This window comes from Syngnathus floridae, chromosome 7 (assembly GCF_059516105.1).
Source record: "Syngnathus floridae isolate MCC-2025c chromosome 7, RoL_Sflo_1.0, whole genome shotgun sequence".
Classification (NCBI taxonomy): Eukaryota; Metazoa; Chordata; class Actinopteri; order Syngnathiformes; family Syngnathidae; genus Syngnathus; species Syngnathus floridae.
Window position 1 is genome coordinate 17,530,596 of NC_142419.1, and position 21,581 is coordinate 17,552,176.

Consider the following 21,581-nt stretch of genomic DNA (forward strand, 5'->3'; position numbering starts at 1 on the left):
TTCTCTTTCATAAATGTGGGAACGAAATTATGTAAATGGTCAAACCAGTGAAAATCAGGCGGTACTTGATGTCCAAAAGTTTGAGGACCACTGTTTTATTGTTCAATACCGCCACCTAGCGGTTCTCAGTATAACGTTTGTCAGTGGTTATTTTACACCCATCATGTTGACTGTAGCAATTTTTAAAAACTGTTGTGTATTTTACGAGTAGCTTCCAGGTTCAAACAGTTTGACGACCACAGCTTCACGGGGCCGCAGCACCAGCGTGTCGAGGCTGACGGCCCCCAGGCGGTCTCCCGCCGTCCCGGCCACAAAGACGCCGGCCTGGGGCAGGTGGGGCGCCCAGGCGGGATCCAAGCTGTGGGGCTCGGACCCGGCGTTGAGCAGGACCAGGAAGTGGACGCAGCCCCACGAACGAAGGAAGGCTAAGAGGGGAGGTGAGGAGGTGGCAGAGGACAGGGTGGCGTTGGAGAAGGAGGTGTTGAAGGGGAGGAAGGTGAAGCTGCCGAAAACCAGCGCTTCTTCACGTGCTCTGTTGTGACTCAGGGAGCTGAAGAGGGTCACTGTGGAATGCCTTGACTTGAACTTATCCTAAAGAAGAAGATGACGATAGTACCTTTTTGAAAATACACATGACGTTATGACTTACTTGAGAAGATTCGCTGCCATTTCCTCCCTGTAACAAGCCATCACAAATTTGTATGAGAGTTGAATTTTGAACTTTACAGATCATTTCAAATGAGAAACTTGCGGGGAACCTGTGCGGGGTACAACTGGTCATATTGGACCACAGGTGTCCCTGGGAGCGTCATTAACAACACCAGCAGCAGTTTCCTTAAATCATGAGGTCCTTCTTCACCAACCTAACAAGAGACAAGGTGTCCTTTAGACCTTCAGGCCATGATGTCTTGGTATTTATTTACGAGCGTGAAATCAAATTTTAGCTCGTGCTATTTTATGAAAAAGCTGCTTTAAATTGACAACTCGTTAGCAGTTTTTACCATCCAGCCCAGCCACGTATCTTCAGGCGCCTGCAGGTGAGTCTCGATGGCTTGGGCCACCTGGCCGGCCGACAGCGGGCGAGGCGAAGCGGGCAGCACGGACCTCAAGACCACGTCCACCAAGGTGCCGTTGACCTGCTGGCTCGAGACCCTCAGTGGGGGAAGGCGCTCTTGCATCTGCTTGACCACAACAATCCTGAACAAAAAAAGAGGTCTGCTAGCTTAATGCTAACACACAATGCATTGATAAGCTAACAAATAGCATTTTAATGGTGAAAGATGATTTGAATGAGTTGTTAGCCAATTAAAGTCATCGATTACGGCGCCACTATAATGTAGAAACAGAAATAGTTCCACCACTCAACAATTGACAATACCTTTCTTCATCTTCTTTACTGAACTCCTCCAACACTCCTCTCCACCGCAGCAGAGACTGCGATACAAATATAGTTTTAAAAAAACATTTAAAATGTCTTTTTTTAAAAAGCTCTACAGCTGACATATTTACCTTTTCACTATAAGCTCCATCCGTGTCACATATTACAAATCCCGCCACGCCTTGACCCAACCAGAAGCGAAGAGCATTCTGTGAGAATATTATACACGTTTCAGCAAAAGCAATATTGCTAAATTGTGTGATGTTAGTGTGTCAGACCTGAGTGGCGTCCCAGCCGTCTTGAGTCTCGGGGCCTTCACCAGCCCCAAAAAGCTGCACATCGCACACGTCCAGAACCACTTTGAGGCCTGCCAGTCGAGACATAAGTATATTTATACATGCATTGAAAGAAGAAAAATAATAGCTGATTAAATCCCAATTATTAGAAAAATTATATTGTTCAGCCCTTCTCACTCACCAGCTTGGTCGCTCTCGCCCAGCAGATGTTGGACCTGCGTCAGGGTTCCCGAGCGCTCTCCGCTGTCAGTTGCGTTTGACGGGTCAAACAAGCCCCTCAGGATGAGGGCGCTGATGCCCAAAGACTTCAGGTAGGAAAGTTGATCACATAATGCTTTATTTTAAAAAAAAAAGGTGACATTTGGGGTTAGAGTTTGCTTTTTAAATCATGTTTATATAGTTAATTATCTGTCCTATGCCCTAACCAGCATACAATTGGGTAGCCTAATCCTTTGACAAAGCGTGTTTGTTATTGTGGTTGAATGCTGATGACACATTTAACATTTGTTCTCTTTGCACGGGAGGCCTTTGTGAGCACCTAATGTGGTTAAGTGTGCTATTTTTTATTTTTTTGGGGCAGTCAACAGGAAACTGTCTGCAGTCAGTGCGGTTTTCGATTCGGTATCGATTATCTTCTGTCGGGTGTTCCCACGGCAGCTCACCTGACTGGTAGCCAGCCAATCACAGGGCGCGTTGCATGCTAACGTTTTTTGTACCTGTTTTGCCAACTCGTTCGGACGACCAAAAAAAAAAAACAATTATTAACAGTTTAGCTGAATTAACTCACCGTCGACGCCATCTGAGCTTCCAGTCGGCGTCCCGGTGAAGAGGTCAGGCTGCAGTTGAAAAAAGACCGACTTCTGCCACCAGGTTAGCGGCGTCGCCACAGGTCGTGGACTGGTGAAGATGATGGCCACGGCGATCGCAAGCATGGCCAGCCACGCCAGCCAGAAGAGGACCACCAGGTAGCAACGGAGCCTCCTCCAGCCAGGCCCGCCCGCAATCTCCTCCAGCTCCTCTTTGCTCATGGGTCGCCACTCTTGCTCACGCTCTCCCTCGTCCTCCTCGAGCTCCGGGACGAGGAGGGCGGCCGTCTCCGCGGAGCCGGCGGCCCCGCTGGACGAGAGGCCCGGGCCAGCCACGCTGCCGTAGCCGGTGTCTCCGAGGTTCAGAGGCATGGTGAGGGACACTCGTGGACCGAACTTCCTGGTGAGAAGTTCGATCCCTCGTTACTAAGGTTCCCTGTCGCAAACAGCTGTTCGAGACTCGATTCAGATGATGTCATTTGATCAACTTTCATGCTGAACAGCAACAATTTAGTATACTTGATTAAAGGCCAGATGAGCACATAAAATAAAATCCATTCATCCACTGCACCTCACTCGCAAATCTCTGAATTATTCAGTCCAACTTTGACATCTTGTTTTTGAAGCCCTCACAGTTCCTCCACCATCTTCCCAATCTGAAATCCATTTGATGTTTTCATTTGAATAACAATCACCACTCACCTTTTTTCTTTGCTTTCAGTCGTGTTGTCGAAGAACTTTTGTCTGCTTGGAGTCGCGCCGTCCTGACTTTTGTGGAGTGAGATGAGAAGCAACTTCTGTCCAATCAAGTCTCTGCTGAGTCACTTAATACACAGGTGCCGATCCCCACCACGCACCCTTACAACACATTCTGAAGACACATGACAAAGATCTTGGCGTGTGCTTTCTACTATAGGTCTGTCAGACACAGAAGTCTTTGGACCATGACAGAGGTTTTATGATCTGAGTTGTCGGAATTCTTATTGAATTGAAATACAAGTGCGGATATTTTCCCACTATCCGTGATGTGACGTCAGTTCGGGCTAGCATTGCTATTTAAGCTAGCGTGATGGTAGTTTTGAATAAATTCTTGTATGCAACATGATCATGTTGATGCTTTATGATCCTCAGTGCTTTACCGCCATCTTGTGGCACATTAACACAATTACAAATCCCCTTTGGGCTGGCATTGATTAGTATTTTTCTTCCACAAAAAGTTACAGAAGATGTAGTGTGACCCTTCACATGTTCTTCCAAAGTTCCTGTCAGTCATTTAGTAAAACATTTGTGCTAATTCTGTGTATCTCTCCCCCCCGTCCCTCCAAATTTGCTCGTGCATCCCTCCAAATTTGCTCGTGCATTCTATTATGCTGTTGTGGCTTCCTGGTCACCTTTTGAACCCTGACAGTATCGTGTCAACTTCTTTAAAGTATGTCATCACGAGAACACGCGGCACATGCGGAGAGCACATTTATTGTCATGTGTACAGTGAGTACAATGTCGAAATGGGCCACTTCATTAGGTACACAATCTAGTGACATCAAATATAAGTGCTGTATCCAAAATTTAGCCTTTAAAAAGATGATAATGCTTTGATACAGAAGCTTTCTAGCATATGATATCCATTGATTGTTAATAACCTTAAATGTTCAGTTTGGTCTGGAAATTGGCATACATAAATGTGAAATGTTGATGTGCTTGGCTAAGGATGTTGATGAAAGTGTTTCCATGGCGATGCTTTTAGTTGGAGTCCTCCTCTGATCCGCCAATGTCCTAAAAGGGATAGATAATATTGATTGTATATTAAAAAAACAACAACGCAATATATCTTACCATTGGCTCGTGAGCTCTGAGAGCTTCAATGTGTTTCTGATACGAAGAGATGATGCAATCACGCCTGTATGGAGACAAATGAAAACAAATTGAATCCTCACTTTTCATCCTTTGGTGCGTGTTTCAGTGCTTACTTGCTGGTGATGCCGCCCCCTGGTGGAAGTCCCGGTATCTCCTCCTCAGCCAGGAACTTGATCACATACAAAAGGTCAGGATCCTCATCTTTGGAGCGCATCATCTTGATGATTTCTGGAAGTGAAAATAGATTAGAAAAAAACTCAATAGTTGTTTTTGGAATATGAGGGGAGCACCTTCTACTTTCAGGTCAATGTGTTGCTCTAGCGCCGCCTCCTGCTGCAGTGCCTCTTGTGACACCTGGGGGGCGCCCGGGAGGCACACTATGATGATGCTGATGTTATCCAAGCTGCCCTGCAGAGGGCGGCAGATTACTGTTGATTAATTGATACAGAAAACAAAACCCATAGAATATGGATCAAGTTTGCTCTCCCACCACAAATTTCTTTTAAAAAAAAGTGTATCTTCTCTGTTTTATGGATTTAGTAACATAAAGATAATAATTCTGAAGAAGTCAACAAAGCAAAATGGCTTTGTCAGACAATTATTTATGCATTAAAAATGGGAATGGTACATCATTAATGATGTCATCGAGGCTCATAACTGAGTGCTGTTGGACTTAAAGGATTTCAGGTGTAATAAATAGGAATCCACGTAAGGGTGGGATAATGCCACTGAGCAGGTACCCAAACTCACATTCAGTGTTAATCCCAGACATGTGTCGTCCAATCTCCCAGCGTACCTTAATACAGCACACGCCTATTTATAGTGTCAAATTGACGGGACAAATCTACTTACAAACGACGTCAGTGTATAGCCGCTTTGGACCTTCCTTCAATGTAAAGCTCTCCATTCATAAAAGCACCTGGTGTAAATAACCATTTCTCAAAGGGGAAAAAAAACAAACAAAAAAGGCTTTTACAAGCTCCAAAAATTCCTCAAAAAATGCCGATAAAGATGATTTGTGACAGGTGGAAATTTGGGAAAAAAAATACCCAAGTCTGGCACCTGAGGGGGAGGGGGTTCCAGTGCCCCCGCAGCCCCCCATCTAGCTCCCCTAGTGTGGTCATGTTGCACAGATATATAGATTTAACAATTTTGTTTGATTGCGCTTGTAGTTTGCAGTGGAACGGACCCTGAGCGCTGTTTTGTTCCCACGCCCCAATTAACCTAATGACATGTCATCTCACCTTGTAGAGACAGAGGTCGATGACTTGCGTGCAAATCTCTCGCAGGTCGTCGCACACTTGCAGGCGATTACGCACAAAGGCGCAAAGTTCCTCGTTGCCGATGGCGTCCCAAACGCCGTCGCACGCCAGCACGATGAACTCATCCCGGTCCGCCCGCTCCACCTCGTACACTTCGGGCTCGGGCGACACCAGCTGCTCCGTTTGCGGCCTCCAGTCCACCTCCTTGAAATCGAAATCACCTAGCGCTCTGGATACGGCCAGCGAGCCGTTGATGCGCTGCAGCGTGACCGAGCCGCCGGCGTTCTGGATGCGCTCCTTCTCCCTGGGGTTGAAGGGCTTGTGGTCCTCCGTGTAGAAGACCAGCTGGCCGTCCTTACAGAGGAGCGTGCGTGAATCCCCGCAGTTGATGAAATACACGTATTGCGGTGAGATCATCACGGCCGCCGCCGTGGTGCCGCTCCGGTCCCAATTGCCCTCCCGGGCCAGTTTATGCATGTGGCGGTCGATTTCGAGGAATCCCTCGCGGACGCCCTCTTTGACCTGCTCTGGGTCTTCGCTTACTTTGACCCCACCTGTGTAAAAAAAAAAGGGCATTTTGACATCGTTGCGAGGTGTTTGAGCACTTTATATTTTTAAACACACTGATAATAATACAACACTCACAGGCAAAGACTTTGACTTTGATATATTCTTTATCCTCTGCAAAAATTAACTATTGCTGCTCTTTATCCAGTCACTTAAAGTAGTCTTTTTCATGACTGTATTGTACTGCCCCCTGGTGGCCAAGACACACTCACCATAAATATGTCACTACTCCTTTAGAATATGCCCATAATTCAAAATACTGACTTAAATATGTTAAATATAGATGTTGAATAATTCTAATGATTTCTTTTTCTGTTCCTGTACCTGTGGCTAGGATGTGGTCCAGCAGGTTCCTGGAGCAGTACTGGGCCACGGTGCTCCCCGCATGGCCGTCGAACACGGCGAAGTAGGCCCACTCGCTCAGCTCCCCTCTCATATGAGGCATACAAGTGTGCGCATCCTCCATTTGAGCCCTCCAGCCTTGCATGCTCGCCACCGCGTAGTTCACCCCGGACTGAGACCCCCCCTCGGACACGTGCTTCTCCAAAACGGGCCGATCCAGGTACGGGCTGGGCATGTCGTCGTCTTCGTCAAAGTTGTCCTGCTCCTCGGGGCCCTTTTCTCTTGAGCCGCCTTTGAAAAAGAAGGCCACCATTTTCTCCGTTTCTTTGACCAGCTGGCGGAGGAAGGAAGGCACCTCCACGTTGCTTGCCCTGCGTGCCGTCCTCATCACGCCTCGGAGACGCCGCTCGAGCTTCTTGCTCGACCTGGCCGCCGTGCGATGTCGCCTCCCCCTGGTGACCCTCCGCCGGCCTTGAGTCTTCCTCAGCAGGTCCAGGGCAACTGACGTACAGGTGATCCCAAATGTAAGTAAAAAAAATATATATATAGCGTCAATGAAACGTCACGCAGGCTTTTGCATCCTTCCCCGACGGTTTGTGTTGTGTCACTCTGAACTCTTTTAGGTCTGTGTATTCTTTCTTCCTCCCTTCTTAGCCTCTGGTTTCTATTGGCTTGTCTATTTCAGCGCCTTTATCCTGCTACCTTTCCACCTCCCTCCCTCCCTTCCTCCATTTGCAGAAGAACACTGTTGGATTAATCTCATAGACGACATGCCTGCACACGTGCCCTTTTGAATGAATCGTATAATGGCTGTAGCTTTGACTTTTATTTTCTATTTTGCTATTTAGACAAAGCGCATTAAGGCTGACAATGTATTTTACACGCTGACATGACATTAAATATGATGTAATATGAGTGAATGTGACTAACATTTTTTTAAGTTCTTTTTGAAAGCAAGACTTGGTGCACTTGGAGAAACACCTAATGGATTTGATTCTACGCATCTATAAACAGAAGTAAACCTTTAATCAGTGTTGGCTACTTATTGGCAGTGTGACAAGTTTGAGCGTTTTCATAATTAAGATTTGTGACATCATGGCTGCATTTGACAGTCATGACTTTAATGCACTAAGAGCTTTGTGACTCAACACTGATGTTTACTTTGAGCAAATTGCAAAGGAATTTAAAAATCGACTACTTCATGAGCTGCACAAGCTCCAGCTAAATACTCCCCCCTAGTGGTGTGTCTGTAGAACATCTCAAGTCACCTATTCGTGCTTGTGTAAACTATTACATTTCTAATGTATTAATATAAATTAACACGCTACATGGATTTTTGCTATGCGCCCCCCCCCCCCTTGTATAAGACAAAAACAACATACTATGGTCCATATGCTCTCATCTCATTTATTATTGACATTTCCTCTCTCCCCCCATTAGATGCTCACATGACTCCTCCGTGACCAGACCTCCAGACCAGAGCCATTCTGCTCATGCGTTTACTGTGCTGCTAGCTGCAGCCGCGGCGCTGATGTGAGAGCAGGCAGGAGGAGGAGGAGGGAGGGGGGGATGCTGTTGTGAGCCAGGGCGGGGCGGCTGAGTGTCTGAGGCAGGAAGCTGCTCACGCACATCACCAAGGACCACCGAGAGAAGGACCAGAGGGTTTTTCCACAAGATTCCCTGGCATTACATGGGAGTGGAAGGGGGGGGCGGGGGTGTCTTCCAGCCTGGGAGGGCTCAGCGATGTCTTGATGGAGTATGGGCCAGGTCTTAGGATTCTCCCACTGCCGTGAGTCTGCTCTTCTTCCCTCGCTTTACAGCTGACGCGAGAGCATAGCCGGGTTTCTCATGGCCGGAGCGCAGCATCTTTCTATGGCGAGCGATATCGTGGTTTCATCCTTGTCGTTGATAAACACATGGGGAGGGGGGGGGGCAGTACCACTGCTTGATGGTTTTGCTTACTTAGTTATACTTGAATGCAGGGGAGATTGTAAAAAAAAAAAAGACTGTTAAATTGCTTTATTATGATTGAATTGTTCAGTTTTGAAATTGATATTATATTCGGAGCAAAAGCAAGTGTGTTGATTTATTGATGAAATTTGCACTGGTGGCCACGGACCACTGCTTTCGTTTAAAAAACATACCCGAAGCAATGGCTGTACTATTTATCAATTGTGCTTTTGATAATGACTTGGGCCAGATTTGAGCCTAAAAGTTAAAGCGACAGTGTTCAGAGGAACCATATTTAAAAAAAATTCAATAAATAAATAAATAAACCTTTTGTTGTTTTGCAGAGGAATATGGCTCAGTGGCCTCCACTCCAGATTCGACGCCCCCATGCACCGACGGTATGAAAGCTACACTCTTGAGTAGTTGGGGAAAAAAAAAATCATGCACATCACGCGCCTCAAATTACTTTCATTGAAGATCCACAAGTGATGGCATGCTTCCTTTTTTTGATGTCAAAAAGATGCTTTCAGCTCTCTTTTAGCACGAGTGTAATATAGTGTTTTTAAAAAATAAAAATAAAATGACTCCAGGTGGTAACGAGGAGTCGGAGCTGTACGAGCTGCAAACGGCGAGGGACTGGTCCGAGGATGAAGAGGTCGGGTACGATGACGACGACACGCTGGCCTCCTCGCCGTCAGTCTGGGGCACCCCGCGTCAGAACTCCCTCGAGCTGACCTTCTCCTACATCGCCATCGCCGACGCCGAATCCGCTGGGGGCTCACGTACCCACCGGGAGAGACGGCGAGGCGGCTCGCGGGGAAGCCGCACCTCCCTGGTGCGTACGGACACCCCGGAGACCCCGCAGGACTCCCCCGACGGCGACTGGGACCCTCATGGCTTAACGAGTCGGGCGGATGAGCAAGAAGGCGGCGTGGACGTGAGGACCACCAGCCCAAGAAGGAGGAGGCGGCAAAATGAGACCGTCACAATGCAGCCCTCGCCCCAATCTGTGGACGTAGAGACTCAGGAGGGCGACGCGGGGATCCTAAGTGAGGAGAGCGCTTTGACCCAAACGCAACCACCAATACTTCCAGGTACGATCGATTCCACAACATCAAAATAAATAAATGATGGTCGTGTAGTGACGTGATGTGTGATGTCATCCCTTTTTCCCAGCACCGAGCCCCGAGCCTGAGTCACCCGTCGTTCCAGCGGAGCCCCTGCAACCGACTGAGCCCAAATCCATCTCCCCGGATGCCATCGCTCCAGATACTCAGGAAAATCCGCTGAACCCGTGTTGGGACTCAGCCCTTAAGCCCTCAGACAGCGCCACAGTGTGGCCACACATAACAGGTACACGTCCTTCTTTTGTCACTGCTTGAGCAAGAGAGAAATCAGATCAGATTTCACATTGAGCAAGCTAAGATAGATGCTCACCCTTGAAAAGTCCCGTCACCACGGCAACCATCTCTCCGGGATTCAGGAATGATCAGCTAATTGTGTGGAATGTACTTCCGACACGGGGCGACAGCTTCATCGCATCGTCACCTCGGAGTGCATCACTTCATTAGTAGATTTGCCGTTCTTATTTTCACCTTTATGTTAGCTTGTTGCTATGTGGAGTTGCTCCTTTCTTCCTGCTCGGTGGCATTTTAAGTGGACTGTCACGCAAAACAGACCTTGGCTTATTTTAGCGGTGTGTGTGTGTGTGTGTTTTTGTGTGGAGGCTTGCGTTGAAACTTTTGATGAATGTGCAGTAAAGCTGCTGACAGAGTTTAAGGTGTCCCAAATAAATAGCCCAACTTAATCTAGTGGCGCTTCATGTTTCTGACACTTCGCATCGCACCAATAATAGGTTTAATATTGCCAAGAATAGAATTAGCTAAATTGACCATTTATTGTATTTCCAACGACTTGCACAAAACCCGCAATTTTTAAACCCCCCTCCAATAATTCTCCAATAGCTGACATAGCAAAAATATTTATGCAGCCGTTATTATTTTTAATGCTTGAGTATAGATTTGAAGTAGAGGTTTTGTGTTTGACCACTTACTAGTCGTGACTGAAGTCTTTCCGAGTGAAAAAAAAAAACATTTCATTGCAGTAGTGGGAGTGGGCGGTGCGGCAGGAGAGATTATTTTGGTCTGTCTGAGCTGGGGGCTGCTGAGCGAGCAGGGCCTGGCCAAAAACAGCTCAGGGGGGTCGTGGGGAGCACGCCGGGATAGAGAGGGTGGCAAGGCAGCCAAAATGGCCAACAAAGGTGAGTAAACTTGGCTGAAAATGGAAAAAAGATGTCAACCAACTGTATCTGGATGATGTGTTGTTGTTTTTTTGCGATGTGGTTCATGCAGAAGTAGCAATGGGGGGGGACCCCAGTTTCTTTTAGCTGGGGTGCACTGCTTAGCATAGTCCAGTTTGATCGTGTAGATATGAACGTGCGAAGAATTGCGTGATCCGGAAGACAGCTGCTTCCTCGACATGTTTGGAAATGGCGATGCACTTTACACTATTCTCCCACATTCCTCTTAATTTGACACATTAGCGGTCATGTAATTGTGGTAGTGTGTCTGCAGCCTACCATCAGTTTCCTTTGCTCAATATTCCTGCTCAGAGAGGTTTCTAAATGTTTAAAGCTGATCAGCCTTAAAATAAGTCAAGAAAGAGGGAATGATGTCATGAATTTGCACACTTTAGCAGTCTTGTATGCTAGTTGACAGGTTGTCATGGCAGCAGGTTGAATCACAATGAGAGGACAGTGGAACCTGAGGTGTACTCGAGCCCTTCGAACATTGCTGCATTGTAAAAAAAAAAAAAGATGCCAGCAGAGCAACAGTGATGTTTGTTTTGATACAAAGTGGTCTATATTTTTTTTTTATAATCCTCACTGCTGATGGACTGAGTGCAGAAAGAGTGCGTTCAAATAGTAGCACAACACTGACAGCTTTCTTTCTAGCATATTCATCCAAGCTGACTATGTTATACATTGTTTTGCCAAACTCTTGCTCAAAAGGCTTGAAACCACAAGTGATAAATTCTTATATACATTTACCAAAAGAGCTTACTAAGCAGTTTAAGAGAAGGAATGACTGCATGTAGTTATCTTTGTGGCTGACCAGTTCCTTCTGCAACCAAGTGGTCCAATTATTTATTTATTTATTTTTATTACAAAAAAAACTAATTTTGTCTATTTTTACTCATCATTGTGTAAAACAAACATCCAGACTTTCAATCTTGAGGTGACGTAAAGCTGCCCAATTGCCTAGCCTAGAGTGAGTCAGAGTGAGCATTCAAGAGTGAATCGAATTTTTTCTTTCCAAAACTATCTTCACCAAATTGGTTAATAATATGTCAAAATAACAGATGAATAGACTGAAATGATGAATTTATGGACTGAAAAATGATTTTGTATGAATGAATCGCACCCTAGTATGTACATTAGCTGCATAAAACGATGATTCGTTTTAATGGCTCCATCAAAATAAAAAAATACATTATAAAATTCATTTACATTGTTACAAATATATTTCCCTCCTTTTTGTGTCGTTCGCTTAGTGAAGCAAAATAGTAAAAACACTGCCATGATCCAAACTTCCTGAAGAAAAACTCCAAACAAAATCACTAGGTGTGTTTCATAATTCTATTACAACCGCGACTGTTCAGTCTCCAGGGCAGCTGTTGCCGGGTGACGAAGCGAGGGGAAACCAAGCGGGTGTAAAAAAAAAAACGCTGCTGATGCCTGGCAGCAGGTGCCGTGAAAGGCAGCATTTAAATTCCCCTCGACCGCTTGCTTCGCTCTGTCATCTGAGGGCTAAATTTAGCCCGGGCTGGATCCGTATGTGTCCTCTTCGCCGCTCTGGCATCTCATGTTGGAGGCTGGAAAGCATTCTTCTTCCTCAGGTCAACCCCCGACCCCGACCGTTACTCTAGCCTCCTTGCCCATCTTGGAACAGATTGATATTCCACCATGCTCAAAATTTAAAATACAGTGAGACAGCACTTTATGTAGGTAGATAGTAGTAATAATAATAAAAAATAATCATTATTGATAAGATCATTAAATAAAAAATATTTTAAAATGAAATGCAAATGTGACTTAATTGACATACAACTCGCCAGCTATTCTTTCATGTACCACTAGAGGGAGCTTGCATACTTTTAACAAACCGCTGCAATTAACTCCATGTAAAAATGATACTTTACAACCGCACAATTAATTTTCTTGGCATTGTATTTTCTCATTTTCCTTCCATCTCTGTATCTTCCAGTCATGGACCTGGTCTACTGGAAGGACACGGAGCGAACGGGAATAATCCTGACGGGCCTGGTGGTGGGTCTCCTGTGCCTGTTCCAGCTCAGCATCATCACTGTGCTCTCCACGGTGTCTCTCGCCGTCGTCTGCGTCACCATGTCAGTGCGCATCTACTACAATATCCTCCATGCCCTCAAATGGGGCGACGGAGAACACCCTTTCAAGTAAGTGCTTTTCTTTCAGTGTTAAAGCTGGACAGTACCAAAAAGTTGGGTCAGTCTCTTTTTGACCCATAATTGGGCTATTTTTGATGTCAGTTTCTAATATCCGTTATTTTTTCAATGTGTGTGTTAGGTCATACTTGGAGATGGACATCAGTTTGAGTGGAGAGCAGGCTCAGTTGTACATGCAGAAAGTCATCGTCATGACTCTGCAAGCTGTGGACAGTTTGAAAAGACTCTTCTTCGTCAGCAGCCTCTTTGAATCCCTCAAGGTGAGAAAGGGCGACTGTCTCTTGAGTGCTCGGCCTTCCAAAACCTTCCTCCCCATCATTTAATCGTTTTCTGTACTGATCATTAAGTAGGTCATATTAAAAAAAATATTAGATCGTTCCAAATGATTGCGCTCCACATTTATCCGTAAATTAAAGTGAAGAAATCTGACTTTATACTGACCACTTGGGCTATTAACAGCCTACGTTTATACATAGAAAAGGCTGCAGAGCATTAGCAGTCCATGTTGACTGAGTGTGAGCTAAGTGAGCCCTAACCTGAGGACCTTCCAATGTCAACCCTGACCTGGCTGGAATGTGACATGACATGCGACAGCAGCAGCAGGAGGAGGCGCGGATACGTAGATGGCGCGGGATAAGATGGAGTCCCTCCCCTGTCCCAGAGCGTCGTGTCCCATATTGGGATACACTGACTGGAGTATAATGGGAGACACTGACACCATTGATGCCAGCGCTAACTCTTTTCGTGGCAGATGATCTCACTGGAACCGCTTTTAGATTTTCATAGGACACTGTGAAAAGACAAGTGGTAACGTTTTACATTCGGAATTGTCCAGTCGACAACATAAAAATCAGCTTAAATTACCTCAACACACAGCTTTTAAAGTCTAATATTGATTGTTTTGTCGTGACGGCGGTATAGTTTCTTATGTTTGTGCGTCACCACGGCAACAGCAACATTACTTACCTTCTTTTGTATGTGGCATTTTTTCACTTTATGGCCCAATGATGAAAACTATCTTTATTTTCTCCCTTGCTTCATAGTTGCTGGTCCTGCTCTACCTTGTTACATACCTGGGAGATCTGTGCAATGGCCTCACCCTCCTCATCATCGGTAGCACATCACTTCTGGAAATATTTAACAAGCTGCCTGTTTGCCTATAAGTGAAAGCCCTAATTTCCCTCCCTTTGCACAGGTGTGATTGGACTCTTTTCTTTGCCACTTTTCTACCGTCGGCATCAGGTAAACCGTTTTACGTTCTTACCAAAGCTGTCCTGCCCTTTGATTGCTTAATTGACTTTTACGTGTCCGTTTTGCGTCTCAGGAGAAAGTGGACGGCTTCATTGGAAAGATCCAAGCAATCATTGACAATGTTAAGGACTTGTGAGTACAGCGCCATCTTGTGGCATAGATGGATATATATATCTAGCTACCTTGAGAGATTATTCTTTTTTTCCTGTGCAAATTCCAAATCCATTTTTGTTTCTCTCACGAAGCTTTCGAAGATTGGCTCACAGCGGTGCTCTCCCGCCCAACCTGCCCCCCGGTGACGCCAAAGAAAAAATCCAATAAACACTGATGGATGGATGGATGGATGACAGGATCACGAGGAGCTTCGGGCCCGTTACTCCAATGTCTTACAAGCCGTCCCAGCTCCACACGACCAAGCTGCTGAGTTCCAGAAGGAAGATGTGGTGTTTACTAAGTTATTGGGTTTTTCGAGGGTTGATTCTTAATCAAGACGTATGAAGAAAAATATTTTTTTTTAATACCCAAGTGAGTGTCTGTTGAAAGCTGTCGTCCAAATGAGGCTCCTGAAACTTTATGTTGACTTGTGTTCTCATGATTGTTTCATGTGTATGCGTGCGTGTGAGAAAAAGAAATCACTCAAGCAATTAAAGTCACTTTTTTGTCTTTTTTCAGACCTTTCTTTTTTCTTTTTCCTCCTGCCCTTTGTATTCCCTCACATCATCATCTCATCACATTATGGATGTTTGACCATCAATTAGCTGGTGGGGCATCATTGTGATAAAAAAGGATTATGAAATGTATGCGCAGGTGCCTTTCAAACTACAGGATCAAATGTATTCAGGAATAATTTGCGTTTCTTCACACAAACAAACACCATCCCTTGGTTACCTGCACCCTCTCCTACAAAGAATGGACTTTTGTACCTGGACGATGCCTTTGTGATGACATGACAATAGCTATCTTGTTAGGAAAATCACTTTTAGAAATAATAAAGTTGGTCGGGATAGTCTCCAACATGTACAGTCTCTTGGCTTCGAATTCTGTAATGTCCATTTACTTCATTTTTAACCTGTGAAAATCATGATTTATAGTCAAAAAGTGGAGTTAACATTTGATATATATTTTTTATTTACTTCAACTTTATTCAGTAAAGATTTCTTGATTTTTGAGGGATTCAGTTCATGATGTGCTGCTAATTTTTTACCACAAGAGGACGGCAAAAGTCCAGTGTTCAAACGAGGTCGACTCATAACTACAAAAACAAGCGCCTGGACAATTGAATAAACATTTTAAAATTTGATAGGAATACATTTGGAACGCATTACAGATTATATGTGAGCGTGCAATACGTTTTAATTGGATCGTTTAAGTACCTCCCCAATAAATGTGCTAATATTCAAATAAAATAACGTGACAGACAATTAAAATATTAAATGCGCTTTTTATTTGTAAATATCTGTCTTGTCTCTGATGAACAAAACTATGCTTTTGCATTTTAATGTCGGTACTTAATAAGCAAAATATGTGTTTTTCTGCTTGTGCTAGTGTCAACGTTCCATATGAAGTCCACTGTTAAAGTAGGTCAGATTAGCTGTTGAAAATCGAATTAAAATGGACATTTGAGATGTTCAACAAAGCCTGGCCGCGTGTCAACTTTATGCAATGACATTGGCACAAAAGGTTGACATGTGCAAAGTCATAAAGCAAACTTTGAAGTGCACTAAAAGTTATTTTATTGCTTCTCTTCTGGCAGTTTACAAAAATAAATAAAGATGGCATCAGTGGGGTCCAAAACATGCTTCGTACCACGTGAAGGGGGCGGGGTTATGCAAATGAGCCGAGTATGTAAAAGCCAGGGTTGCAGTCTGCAGGATGAGAAGGAAGGATACGTGACAATGATCGAACTCCCTTGAAAGTCGACCGTCTTTTTACAGCGAAATAACTCGCTTTTCTTTTTCTTCTAAACGTGGAACGCCAAGGTTTTGATGTGGGAGCTCGCCGACTGACCTCGCTGAATGTCCCCTCATTCCTCCTCCATGGAATACCCTCCGACCATGGCTCCACCGGTACCGCCGCACAAAGTCCAAAGTGGCCGGCCGGGGCAGCCTCACGAGCGGCTACTCAAGTGCGTCCTGCTCGGGGACGGAGCGGTGGGAAAGACCAGCCTGGTTGTCAGCTACACTACCAACGGATACCCCACCAAATACGTGCCCACCGCCTTTGACGATTTTTCCGGTAAGCGCAATGAATGAAGAATTACAATCTATCGATTGATTTATCTATCGATCTATCAATCTGTAATCAAACAACTTTTATCTGCCTATTTTGTTTGGTGATCTCACTGGGGCGCACTGAACGGCCCACCAGCCATATGTTGCTCACCCCTGCATTTAGGCGACCACCCCAGTGACAACATTTTTTAACCCTAAAGTGCTTTTTATGACATTTACTGAATGAATAAAGTTCTTGGCATTGGTTGCATGAATGTGTTTCTACCTGTCTGACACGGTGAGATTAAGCACCTCCCCTAATTTGTTCCATGCCCCATAGCCATGGTAATGTTTTCTTTTCCTTTACGTGTGTTTGGTTTCATGTGTTTAACCTCTCCCTGATCTTGTTGCCAGTTCCGAACATGTCTCTGCAAGCTTTTGTTTGCTGAAACATTAGCAACCCAATGAGAGTTGACCCATGCATGAAAGTGATTTTCACTAAGTTGACATTGTGCGTTATGTCATAATCAAATTCAGCAAGCGTCAACTCTGCAGCCATGCTTTCGCTTTTTGAATATCGTTTGAATTTGGAAGCTACTATTTCCATAGCAAATGATGCAAATAAAAAGAATGCCTTCCAGAGTAAACATGTCTTTACCATAAAACCAACTGGCCGACACGTTTTTAAGTAACTTTAGTCATTAAAGTATAAACACACATTTATCTTTCTACGAAACAAGTTCTCAAAAATAATAGCAAATTATTCAAATAACTTGACTGATTAAAACATATTTATGTTAGTATGCAAAACGGTGTATTTCACATCACTTGTTTGATGACTGCTCTGATAAGTCGCGATGTTTGCATCAGTGATTTTAGACGTGCTGAGTTTTCTTCATAAAGTCTCTATTGTTTTAGAATCACTGATGGCATCGTGCAGTTTCTCAAAGCGTGGCTCCAGTGGTCAGTGAAATAATCACTAAGTTCATCTCACTTGTATTTAATGTTCATTTATTGACACCCACGTCACTCACCAGTCTCGGCTCCACCTTTTAAAGCCGTACACACGTCATGGATGAGGATGGAGACCCCAGATGTGCAAATATGCCTCATGTGCAAATTTTTTTCAATAGTGCCAAATTCATTTTAATCTGATTATTTGGATAATCAATTCTAAAAGTATTTGATAGCTGCAGCCATCCGTTTCGGCCACTGCGCTAATGAGGTTTAAAACACGACGGGGCTTCAACAAATCCTCATTAAAAAAAAACACTAAAGTGTGGGAAGGGAAACCACAAAGACCCACTGAGTGGCCCGCTGTCAGGTTTCGGGTTGCACAAGCGGGCCCGTTGTTGCCGTCGTCAGCCTTGACCCGTGGGCGCTCCCCTCCACATCTGTCACAGAGGCTCACAGGCGCAGATTGTCTTGACAGAGAATGATTGTGTGCGTTGTGAGCAGGGAAGCGGCGGGGGGGGGGGGGGTTAGCATCGCTCGGGGATGATGTCATTTCTATCTGGTTCCCCGTTGAATGAATGAGAGCGACCCAGTTTTTTTTTTTTGTGTGAAAGTTGACTTGAGAGGCATTACGCAACCTTGCAGGTGGCGGGAGGAAGAGCGCGATGGGCACGATAAGGACTTTGCAACAGATTAGCCAATAAGTATCATTTATTCGATGGGAACACAAGACAAATCTTCTTCTCATTTTATGCGAACACTATTTCATTCCTTGGTCGTCGTTCCATATGCTTCTTTGTTAGTGCAATGATGAAGTCGGCGTGTTTCAGCCAAGGCTTTGATCAGGTGGATACGAGCGACCGCACACACACACACACACGCACCCCTTTGGGCCCATTGTAAACGTTTCCATGTGCCCGTTGCTTTGCATCGAAATGACCCCCGTCGTCGAAACACAGATGACTCACGCGCTTTTCAAAAGTGAGGCCCGATGGAAGAGTCACACTGAATAAACACAATCTGCTTCCATCACGCTTGGAATTGTGTCAAAATACAGCCAATGAGTACAAACTGTCCCACTGGTGTGTGTGTGTGTTTGTGTCTGAATCCCAATCCAATCTTTTTTCTTTTTTTTTCTTTCCAGCTGTGGTTCAGGTGGACGGAAGCCCAGTTCGACTACAATTGTGCGACACTGCCGGACAGGTGAGTTTGACACGCAAGCGGACAAACGACATTTACAATTTAATGTTGGCACTTTTGTAAAGTTTAAAAAAATAATCTAGATTCACTTCAAGAAGAACCTGGGTGTGGTGGCCATTTGCCCCGACTGGTTACTTGACATTAGGACATATTTGTGATTCTTGGCACATGATGTTCTCATGGATGATTCATCGGCCATTTCATAAACAAAAGGAATTCCATGTTAAAAGTCGCATGGAATGAAATGAGAAATAAACATAAATAATAACGAAACTACATGAATAGCTTAATTAATATATTACACGTGAAAAAAACTCAACACAATAGCAACCAACTCGCCACCCACGTCACTCACAATACTCATGAAATATTAATGATTGATTATTCAATGAATCAATGGGCAGCATAGGAGAATCTAAAACTCAATAGCAAGCGCTCTGATGGCAGCGTACCAACATTTTGCTGGACCCAAGTCATGTTGGCAAAGATTTCTTCCTCGTTAGCTTGCCGTACCATTGAGTAAGACTTCCATGTCTTCAAACTTACAAAGTCAGCGTGTCAACTGCGGTTGTGAAACACGGCGTGATTAGTGAGTGTGGAGTCATGTTGGAGCCTTGTTTCATAAGCACACTCTGATGAACCCGCCCGGCTCTGGGAGCAGCACATTTGATATGCATAAAGCCTGCCGGCCATTGCCAGCTCACTTATTGAGCCTCTCCTAATACCGAGCTGGGAAACGTGTCGTGAGCTGCAGCAACTACGAGCGCCGGTCGGCGTGTAAGGGCAAATATGAGCAGATTAAAGTCGACACTTATGTAATTCCACGTGCCAGAAATGCCGACGGACTGAGTGACATCGTGTGGGCTACACGCTAGCATGGATACTGGATGGATTTGGGAAAAGCGGGATTATTCGGACAGCCCTGGAAAAGAGACAGCCATTAAGGTTGCAAATGGGTGGGAACAATTCTGGTGGCTGTCTTGATGTCCATTAGGATTGAACCTATAAGGATTATTTTAAAGCTAATTCCCCTTTAAAAAAGTGAGTAACATTGAGTAAAATTTCCATAACAGATTAATCGACATATTAATTAAAATACATATATAATGAATAAAATGGAGTAACTTATTTTTAGTTTCTTTGTGATTGCAACGATTTTGATATGAATTACTTGCCAATCAACTGACTGTGTGTCTCCACTAGGACGAATTTGACAAGCTCCGTCACTTCTGCTACAGCCGCACCGACGCCTTGCTTCTGTGCTTCAGCGTGGTCAGCCCGGCGTCTTTCCAGAACGTCTGGGAGAAATGGGTCCCGGAGATCGCTCGGCGCTGCCCGCTCACGCCCGTCCTCCTCGTGGGCACGCAGTGCGACTTACGACAGGACGTCAAGGTGCTCATCGAGCTCGCCCGGCGAAAAGAAAGACCCGTGGCCGAGGAGGACGCCCGCGCGCTGGCCGAGAAGATCGGCGCCCTCACCTACGTGGAATGCTCGGCGCTCACGCAGAAGAACCTCAAGGAAGTGTTTGACGCCGCCATCGCCGCCGGGTTGCGCAATTGCGAACGGAGGCTGCGGCGGGAGAGGAAGGTTCGCAGCACGGCCGATAAGATGAAGATGCTTTCCAAGTCGTGGTGGAAGAAGTACGTGTGCGTCCAATAGAAGGCGGACTCAGTGATTTGAGGACGAAAGGACAAACGTGACTGAGAGCAGCGTCCAACCAAATCGCACACTATGCAACTTTCACCGCTGCACATTGAGAACATATCCTGTATATTCAAATTTATATCATCTATATGGGCTGTAAACTGTAATTCAACTTTTCTACCGCCAAACTCAAAATATGATGAAATGAGATGGATTTTGTTAGCCTACTAGCATCATTAGCATCATTGCCGCTGAGGAAACAAATGAGAAAAGTCCAGTTGCCTTGATTCAACACATTTTTTTGGAACTTCACAAATCATGATTTGAAGCTACTGATTTGTTCAACCTCCTTTAATTGATTTACTACCTTCACTTTTTTTTTTTTTTACTAATGAACACCAAAATGAACTGCTTGGAAATTCAGTTCTGCTGCACCTTTCTTTATTTTCACTTATTGATTCATGAAAATGTGTATATTTTGGAATCTTTTTCAAATCAAATGATTAAAACAAGCACTCAGCTATAGAATTGACCCCAGAGTGCTATTAAGCAAATAAATCAAATACAGTAGACCCCCACTATTCACGGGGGAATTGAAACCAAGCCCAAAAAAAATTACTATATTATAATTGACACTTCCTCATAATTGGCATGAGACTGTATAACTGCAGGTGAAGGTGCCCCCATCCCTTTAATGACTAACTCGAGTTGGGTGATGTTAAGTTCCCAGACTGACTTAAGTAAATGACCTGGCCTTTGGACCGGTGGTGTTAAAACTCAAATGTCAGCTCCACAACGAGTGCTTACCTCGAACGACATAGCGTGCCAAAATCAGTCATTGTCATATGTAAAGTTGTCGTGGCCCCAAGGTCGATCCTCAACGATCGTCTTGGACATTGCCGCTCCTTTATCGAGCACCAAAGAGACTCCTTCTAGAATTTGACTGTATGTTTGCTTCTTATTTTTCAGAAGCCTGTCATTCATTCTGTTTCTTCATATCTGTTCCCTCCGGGCATACGACTGATCATGAACAAAGCAGATGCATGAATGTGCCATTTTCCTTTATGTATGTTACATAGTCTATAAATATGTCCTCTTAATATGATGTTTGTAATGTCACCATAATGTAAGCGGTACTTAACAGAGCGATTTTGTTCAGCTGTTTGAATGGAACCAAATAAAATGTGAAACATATAAAAGCAACCTCTCTATTCATGTGTATCGTAATAATATTGTAGCTTCTAGCTTGTTTTGAATTAACACAAAAAAAATTACAGGATTTTAAACTACTATCAAGTAAATTGTACTTCTACATAAGTTTCTGGTTCACCAGAGACAAAATTGCACCCAAATGATCATGCTTACTGTAACTTTAATTATTGTAG

General features: G+C 44.6%; 4 protein-coding genes across 8 annotated transcripts; 2 read left to right on the forward strand and 2 right to left on the reverse strand.

The window, feature by feature from the left end:
- Positions 1–65: 65 nt before the first annotated feature.
- Positions 66–3,338, reverse strand: LOC148395740 (amino acid transporter heavy chain SLC3A2). The gene is made up of 10 exons (XM_088380022.1): positions 3,183–3,338; positions 2,462–2,880; positions 1,856–2,008; positions 1,657–1,745; positions 1,510–1,587; positions 1,379–1,434; positions 1,002–1,197; positions 759–863; positions 650–676; positions 66–591 (listed from the first exon to the last, which is right to left on the reverse strand). Exons 2-10 carry the CDS (start codon positions 2,850–2,852, stop codon positions 202–204), a joined length of 1,485 nt encoding a protein of 494 aa, XP_088236148.1. The 5' UTR covers positions 2,853–2,880; positions 3,183–3,338; the 3' UTR covers positions 66–201.
- On the forward strand, positions 907–14,859 carry rtn2a (reticulon 2a). 5 transcript variants are annotated; one of them, XM_088380028.1, is made up of 19 exons: positions 907–1,213; positions 1,881–1,985; positions 2,545–2,639; positions 2,745–2,883; positions 3,202–3,316; positions 4,441–4,521; positions 6,498–6,725; positions 6,840–7,029; positions 7,460–7,521; positions 7,946–8,294; positions 8,800–8,853; positions 9,046–9,549; positions 9,632–9,808; positions 12,721–12,928; positions 13,059–13,197; positions 13,981–14,050; positions 14,133–14,179; positions 14,262–14,320; positions 14,434–14,859. In XM_088380028.1, exons 10-19 carry the CDS (start codon positions 8,264–8,266, stop codon positions 14,507–14,509), a joined length of 1,365 nt encoding a protein of 454 aa, XP_088236154.1. In that variant the 5' UTR covers positions 907–1,213; positions 1,881–1,985; positions 2,545–2,639; positions 2,745–2,883; positions 3,202–3,316; positions 4,441–4,521; positions 6,498–6,725; positions 6,840–7,029; positions 7,460–7,521; positions 7,946–8,263; the 3' UTR covers positions 14,510–14,859. The 5 variants fall into 5 exon arrangements, with proteins under 5 accessions (XP_088236154.1, XP_088236153.1, XP_088236152.1 ...); XM_088380027.1 differs by having other exon boundaries at positions 2,745–2,853; XM_088380026.1 differs by having other exon boundaries at positions 2,545–2,883.
- ppm1na (protein phosphatase, Mg2+/Mn2+ dependent, 1Na (putative)) lies at positions 3,938–7,246 on the reverse strand. Its single transcript, XM_088380029.1, has 6 exons — positions 6,488–7,246; positions 5,579–6,150; positions 4,625–4,742; positions 4,448–4,562; positions 4,314–4,377; positions 3,938–4,253 (listed from the first exon to the last, which is right to left on the reverse strand). Exons 1-6 carry the CDS (start codon positions 6,891–6,893, stop codon positions 4,221–4,223), a joined length of 1,308 nt encoding a protein of 435 aa, XP_088236155.1. The 5' UTR covers positions 6,894–7,246; the 3' UTR covers positions 3,938–4,220.
- A 1,181-nt stretch (positions 14,860–16,040) lies between the features above and the next one.
- Positions 16,041–21,395, forward strand: rhoub (ras homolog family member Ub). Its single transcript, XM_088381113.1, has 3 exons — positions 16,041–16,423; positions 18,497–18,555; positions 19,756–21,395. The coding sequence occupies exons 1-3, from the start codon at positions 16,204–16,206 to the stop codon at positions 20,209–20,211; spliced, it is 735 nt and encodes a 244-aa protein (XP_088237239.1). The 5' UTR covers positions 16,041–16,203; the 3' UTR covers positions 20,212–21,395.
- The last annotated feature ends 186 nt before the right edge of the window (positions 21,396–21,581 follow it).

Bases quoted from the DNA above. Each gene is read 5' to 3' on its own strand.
- rtn2a (XM_088380026.1), top strand. From the start codon at position 8,264: ATGGGCCAGGTCTTAGGATTCTCCCACTGCC. The intron at 9,550-9,631 runs GTACGATCGATT...CCTTTTTCCCAG, and splicing joins GCAACCACCAATACTTCCAG to CACCGAGCCCCGAGCCTGAG. The intron at 13,198-13,980 runs GTGAGAAAGGGC...CTTGCTTCATAG, and splicing joins GCCTCTTTGAATCCCTCAAG to TTGCTGGTCCTGCTCTACCT.
- LOC148395740 (XM_088380022.1), bottom strand. From the start codon at position 2,852: ATGCCTCTGAACCTCGGAGACACCGGCTACGGCAGCGTGGCTGGCCCG. The intron at 864-1,001 runs GTAAAAACTGCT...GTCTCTTGTTAG, and splicing joins ATACGTGGCTGGGCTGGATG to GTTGGTGAAGAAGGACCTCA. The intron at 677-758 runs GTTCCCCGCAAG...GGCTTGTTACAG, and splicing joins ACCAGTTGTACCCCGCACAG to GGAGGAAATGGCAGCGAATC.
- rhoub (XM_088381113.1), top strand. From the start codon at position 16,204: ATGTCCCCTCATTCCTCCTCCATGGAATACCCTCCGACCATGGCTCCA. The intron at 16,424-18,496 runs GTAAGCGCAATG...TTTTCTTTCCAG, and splicing joins CGCCTTTGACGATTTTTCCG to CTGTGGTTCAGGTGGACGGA. The intron at 18,556-19,755 runs GTGAGTTTGACA...TGTCTCCACTAG, and splicing joins TGTGCGACACTGCCGGACAG to GACGAATTTGACAAGCTCCG.
- ppm1na (XM_088380029.1), bottom strand. From the start codon at position 6,893: ATGAGGACGGCACGCAGGGCAAGCAACGTGGAGGTGCCTTCCTTCCTC. The intron at 4,563-4,624 runs GTGCTCCCCTCA...TTTCACTTCCAG, and splicing joins CATTGACCTGAAAGTAGAAG to AAATCATCAAGATGATGCGC. The intron at 4,378-4,447 runs GTAAGCACTGAA...GTCTCCATACAG, and splicing joins GGGGGCGGCATCACCAGCAA to GCGTGATTGCATCATCTCTT.